The sequence below is a fragment of the Equus asinus genome, chromosome 8 (genome assembly GCF_041296235.1).
Source record: "Equus asinus isolate D_3611 breed Donkey chromosome 8, EquAss-T2T_v2, whole genome shotgun sequence".
NCBI lineage: Eukaryota > Metazoa > Chordata > Mammalia > Perissodactyla > Equidae > Equus > Equus asinus.
This window is the reverse complement of record NC_091797.1, coordinates 7,788,634-7,794,961: the sequence shown is the minus strand read 5'-3', so window position 1 is coordinate 7,794,961 and position 6,328 is coordinate 7,788,634. Positions and strand designations below refer to the sequence as shown.

Here is a 6,328-nt window from a genome sequence, read left to right as displayed (position 1 = left end):
AGACTTATTTAGAAATGTCACAATAATGATTGCAAAATAGATCCTCAATATGTCTTGATTAGTGAGATTATATTAGTAAGTATTTTTGTCTCCCTGGAAGTCACAACCTATGTGAATAAATAAAATTATTTCCTCTTTTTTCCAGTCCTTTAAATTTTGCTTTCTAATTCTTGGCTTTTTTATTGTGTGAATATATTTATTGCCTGAAAAAAGTTGACTGTTTCTATCTAGGTCAACACACACGGAGAAAATGACGACTAACTGACAAGACCTGGTAAGTTTGCATATTACAGCTTCACCACAACTTTATTGTTTGTTTCTGTTATCAGAATCTTCTCTCAGCAGTCGCACTTCATCTGTCAAATATTCTACAGGGGCAAAAAAGAGCAAAAGCGTTGATAGTCTTGTAGTTGTTAATTACAGAAGTCCAATCTTTTCTTTCTGGTAGATTAGCTACTTAAGTAAAAATCACATCTCTAGAGGAATATTAAGGATTCCATTCTAAATAAAATACTCTAAGAATTTATTCCTCTCAGCATCTGTTTCTTCATTTTCCAACTCATATTTCTTCATGGCAACAAAATACCGAATGAAAGTTTCTCCTAGAGCCTCTCTCAGACACTCATCTTCCTCCAGTGCCACAAGGGCATCTTCCAGTTTCAAAGGGATCTCAGAAGGATGTGACTGAGAAAGGTCTGTGCTGTCATCTGGACCCACCAAGACATCATCACTGCTTTGAAGTCCATCCAAGCCGGCCGCAACGGTGGCGGCCAGCACCAGGTAAGGATTTGCTGTGGCTGAGCCCAGTTTATTTTCTATCCGGGCGCCTTTCTCGCCATGACACTTGATATTAAACGCACAGCTGTTATTGTTGTAGCCCCACGTGGTGGGCACGCTCTCCTTCAGGTCTTTGCTCTCCTTGGAATAGCGCTTTCGGCAGCTAACAGCGGGAGCCATCAGGCAACTGAGGGCAGCAGAGTGCTTCAGGAGCCCCGCCAGCCATTTTTTCCCAGTGATGGTGAGCTGCTCAACTCCAGAACTGCTGCAAAACATGTTTGTCTTCCCACAGACATCCCAGAGACTATGAGACAAAATTCCTGAATTGCAGACTCCAGTCTCAATGAAAAAGCTGGCGATGTAATTATATTTCCTTGCCACTTCTTTAACACCTGTTCTCAGGGTAAATGCATTATCGGCTGAATTGATGCCAAATTCAGGCAGAAAACAGATTTCCATCTGACCAGGCCTGGTGGAGGAGGAAAAGCTCTCGACATTGGCTCCAGTGTGATACAAACCATCTACGAGTTCCTGGATGAAGGGCTGGTCATGATTATTTAGCAGTGTTGAAGCAGGAAAAGATATGGTCTTTGAATTGATAATTTCGGGCACACCAAAAATGCAAAAATCGTAGATGAAGGCGGAGAGCAGGGAGAAGCCTGCGTCCTTCAGCTGGTTCAGCTGTGTCTTTGCGATGTACCTCGGAGAAGTCAACAGAGGCTCGCCGGTCACAGTGAATGTGTCACAAATCACTCTCGCAGTTCTCTCAGCCCAGGGCAAAACTCTAAAGGTTGATAGCTCAGGCATCAGGACTATGTCACTATTGAAACATGTGGCTCTTATGTGATCCACTTCATTGTCCTTAGGATTCGGTATCAATTCAAGATAACCTCGGGGCATGCAAACCCCATGGATCACTTTTTCCTAAAGAAGTTAAAGGAAAGAGCAATCAGATTTTGAAACTTGAAAATAAACTAAAGGTGGGGGAGAGGGCCTTGCTAGAGAGAAAAAAATGTGTTTAACATCTGTTGGTTAACACTAGCTTAATATCAGATCAATTTTAAATATTTTCAAATAAAACCCCAAATGCACTTTTATAAACAATGCTTAATATTTTTAGTCTTGAAGCCTTTATACGCTCTTGGATCTGAAAGTAGCAGTTGTAAATAAAAGGTATAATGATAAAGAAAATGGCTTTAGAGCAAATGACAAGGTAACCCCTTACGGAATTATTTGAAGTGATCATAACAGAAGGACTTTTTAAAGCATATCTTATTATATGGCATAGTTGCTAATCCTTCAGATAAGGCTTTCTTTTGGCCTATTTCTATTGTAATCCCCATAGTTAAGTGACTTTCAAAAGCGTACAGGAAAGAATCCTCAGTCCTTCTCAGAGAGCTGACTGTGGTCAGTCCTACGACATAGACACAGCAGACACAACAGTCATCCTAGCACCAGAGGAGCCAGGTGAGCTGACGGCCGCTCTCCTCTCTTCATTTACTTCTACAACCCACCTAAGAATGAACTACCTCACTGTCTCACAAAGTCCCAGAAACCTGGCCTGGGACTGTGGACCTATACCTCCAAAGTTATAGTTTCCAAAATATTGTAGCTGCAAGTCAGCATGAACTGGGCATCACCAAATCGGACTTCTAGTCCTGGCTCTTTCCTTAATTTCTTGTGTGAAGGTAGGCAAGACGCTGGACTATGTGCCTTGGCTCCCATGTCTGTGAAACGAAAGTATTAGACTAAATGACTAATCCACGCTTCCTAGCCGTGTAGCTCTGGGTTCAGTGGATTTGCTCATCTGTTTGACTGTTGCTCTGTGCCAGACAACGAGGAAGTGGTGAGGTTATAAAATTGAACAGACACATTAAACCATTTTTAGAAGTTGTGTAAAGGGAATATCAACAAGGCTTCATGTGTTGAAGTTTACGTTAACAAGTGGAGAAAAAACTGACTGTAAAGTTTGGTTCCCATGATGTCAGTGAGCGTTATGAGGTTAATAAAACATACTAACATTCTACAAGCCAGATTATTTCCTATATTACTTCCAAATCCCAAACAGCATGGCTGCAAAGAGGGGCTGGTGCTGGCAGAGGCAATCTACGAGGCCACTCTTCTGCCTTTGACCGTGGCCACTGCCTCCTTCACCCTCCACCCCCTACACGTATTTTCAAAGGCCATTCAACTTGGCTGGTCCAAATTTGCCAGTAATAAAGTTGAGTAAGTTGGACACTATTCAGTGCCTGCTTAATTTTTCTACTCACTCAAAGACCTCTTTATATAAACTTTATGCAAACACACACATTGTGAGATTTTAAGGTCCTTTAGTACGAAATCCTTTAATTTGAATTTTCACCGTGAGGAATAATGTTATTTCTCTACTTGTCAATTTTTTAGTTTGCAAATCTGTATGCTAGCTCTGTATGTATCTAAAATGAGAGGTAATGTATTTTATTCATGAGACTTCCAAGAGTTCCTGCAATTTCAATCTGTGTTTATATTCAATTGGTTGGCAACAATAGAGAACAGCTTTTTACATTTCACTCCAATAGTCCTTCAAGAATTTAAAGAATAGTAAAAAGTCACACTTTATTCTTCAGGCTATTTAATCTGTATTTTTCTGAGCACTCCTTTCTAAGACTGTCATTTTCTTTATTCTTTTTTGGACATTCTGAATTCAAACTACTCTTTATTAGTAGTGGGAAATATATAAATATATGTAAACATATCTTGTTCATGGCAACAAATTAAGTTATCTTAAACTGTGTTTATAAATACAAGTACTAGGACAACTTCACTCTCCAATATAGATCACCAGGGACTCAATAAAAATTCTTGCAAAATAGTTCAATCTCTACGATAACTAAAATTTGGACCACAGTAAAGGTCACTTTTTGAAATAACCAAAGAATTAGTTATGAGTTCTATAACAATATATCATGTTTTGATTAGATCAAAGATAGAAAGAACTCACATTATCTGCATACAGTTTAAGTAAAAACCTGTCCTTTGATAGAACAGAGACAGTATAAGTTGGTCGTCAGGTTTAAAGAAAATAATGTCTGTAAGGCCTTCGGCACAGGGCCAGGCACACGGTAAGTTCTCTAAAAAGAAGGAGGTACAATCATTTCAGAGGCTCCCCATTTGACCTTTTCCAATTATATAACAGTCTTTTCCTCTATTCCTAGTAGATGCTTGTTTTTAAAAAATCAATATTTTTTTAGATTTAATAAGAAAGAATATTTAGCTCAAATGAAGAATAAAAAGAAATATAAAAGCTGAGCTGGAGGCAGCAGGTGCAGTTAAAAAAAGCACTGGGATTGGAAGTGAGGAATCACAGACCGATCCTCGCTCTGCCAGGAGCTGTGGGTACCATTTTAAGAAAGCCTTCCTTAACCTCTCTGAGACTCAGCCTCCTCATCTAGAAGGGAAGAAGATGGATTATACTATCTCTTATATCCCTTTGTAGTTTAACAATAATTTTCATGTTGATAGTTTATTTTCCACAAATACAAAAATGGTTTAAAAATTATTTTATAAAGATTGAAATTACCTTTCACTATGCTATAGGCAAATTCGTATTATTGACTCCACTCTGTCTAATGAATTTCCCATATGGAGTTGTGTGTGTGTATACATGTACACACAAACATGCATTGCTGAGATTGTTTTGCAGAGATGAACCTATTTTTAATGTCTGTTCACAATAAATTTTCCAAAATGAATTATTTAATCTGAAATTGCAAATACTCATTACTATTTATACCTTTACAAATTCCAAAATGAATTTAGTATTTTGTTAAAAAATATATAAATATAAATACTGTATGACCACTAAATAATAATAAAATAACAATAAGTAGGTAAGGAAATGGGTGGGAAATGTACTAGAAAATGGGCTAAGAATAAATACAGCAATTAAGAGGAAGTACGATGAGTTATACTAAAATTCTCATGATAGATAAACTTTTTCCCAGCTAAACTCCAGGAAAAAAAAAAGTGGTACTTATATGTGGGACCTTGACCAAGATAATGGAAAATATTTTCAATAGTGTTTTTTTAAAAAAAAAAAAACCAATGCTCGTTTTCTCTTTACGCTAAGTACATCAAGTCTCAGTAAACATAGGGAGCATATTAAATTATATTTTTGTAAAGGAGTTCCATTGAGGAAGAGAGTAATGTTTTAACTATGTAGCTTTCAGATGCCATTAGTGAAATAAATTATTAGCATTTGGCAAAAACTGACTAGCAAACAGTTTTATATTGAGGTCTCTGGCAAGTGCCTGAAGTGCCAGTTATGTTTCCTTATTGACTGAAATAAATTCACGTGAATTAGATTCTGGGCTTGTCCACAGTAAATTCCACATATTGTTATCACAATTAACCAGCGTGTGTTCCTGCCTGGATAAAGCGGGAACAATATCTGTAGGCAGACCTGAAGAATTTCCTACGAGACAAATTTTGAGTCCGTTGGAATTCTTTTAAGAAGTCTTTTGAAGATGCCCAGTTTTTCTCAACATAAAGCAAACAAGAAAAATCACAATTTGATATTCAAGTGATAAAAGTAAGATATATTCAAAAAATAAACTCAGAGGATATTTAATTTTTATACTTTCATATTTAATACTGACTGATGTTTGTTCCTAAGAAATGATGTTTCAGTAACGTAATAAATCAGTCATTAAAATAAATACATCACATAAACTGAAAAAAAATCACAGAAAGTCTCAAAACATGTCCAAAAATACAGTATTTCTTGATATCACTACTTTCAAGAACTTAATAATATTCATTAAGTTATCCAACAACAATAGGGTATTTTCTTATCAGAATTAAAGACTGAAAGGAGTGTGCTTTTTATCTAGCAAGTTCTTTCTGTTTAATCATTTTTTCTCCTATTTGCTGTTGGGTCTTCTGTTGCAATTTTCTCATGTCAAGCAAAATATAATCTTCATAATTGCAGTAAGAGAGAAAAGATAATTCTGTGGAGGGAAATTATTCAAGGCAGAAGGACTAAAATTCCCGGTCTTAATTAGTTTTATATTTCTATTGGGTAAAGGAATAGCTGTTGGGGAGCCGAAAGCATATGTCCAGCTCCTTGGGGGGCAATAATGTGTTTGGGGAGGGACAAGGGAAGAAACAAAAGGAATTATTGCTTTCGGCTTGAATTGCTGTATGGATTACAATAAAATGTGGAAGAGTAATGGGGACTATTGGCTTGTTAAGGGTCATGAAATTACATTCAGTCATAACTCTACTTGTAAAACTCACTTGGAAAAAGTGTGCCGGGATGCTCTTAGACCTGGACACACCGTGGAGGTCTGTGGCTTCAAATCGCACAAACTGAAGGTGATTTTTAGCCATCTCTTGTTTAATGTGCTTCATTCTAGAGGAGAGTTGAGGTGCGGTCAGAATTTCAGTGCTGTCCTTGGTGTTATCTGTAAAATAAAGGGTGGTTCAAAATCAATAGATCATGATGAACTGAGAGGCGAAAGGAGGCTAGAGAGTAGGGAATTGCACATTCTGATTATTAACAAAAGCATCT

The 6,328-nt window shown here is 37.1% G+C and overlaps 1 protein-coding gene across 3 annotated transcripts in view; it reads right to left on the bottom strand.

The window, feature by feature from the left end:
* Positions 1-280: 280 nt before the first annotated feature.
* The window catches only part of LGSN (lengsin, lens protein with glutamine synthetase domain), an 81,933-nt gene continuing 75,885 nt past the window's right edge, over positions 281-6,328 (bottom strand). For all 3 annotated transcript variants that reach the window (XM_044776934.2, XM_070514630.1, XM_014831371.3), the window contains 2 exons: positions 6,055-6,221; positions 281-1,701 (listed from right to left, as the gene is read on the bottom strand). In XM_044776934.2, coding sequence (XP_044632869.1) covers positions 502-1,701; positions 6,055-6,221 — 1,367 coding nt within the window. In that variant the 3' untranslated portion in view covers positions 281-501. The remainder of the gene's footprint in view (positions 1,702-6,054; positions 6,222-6,328) is intronic.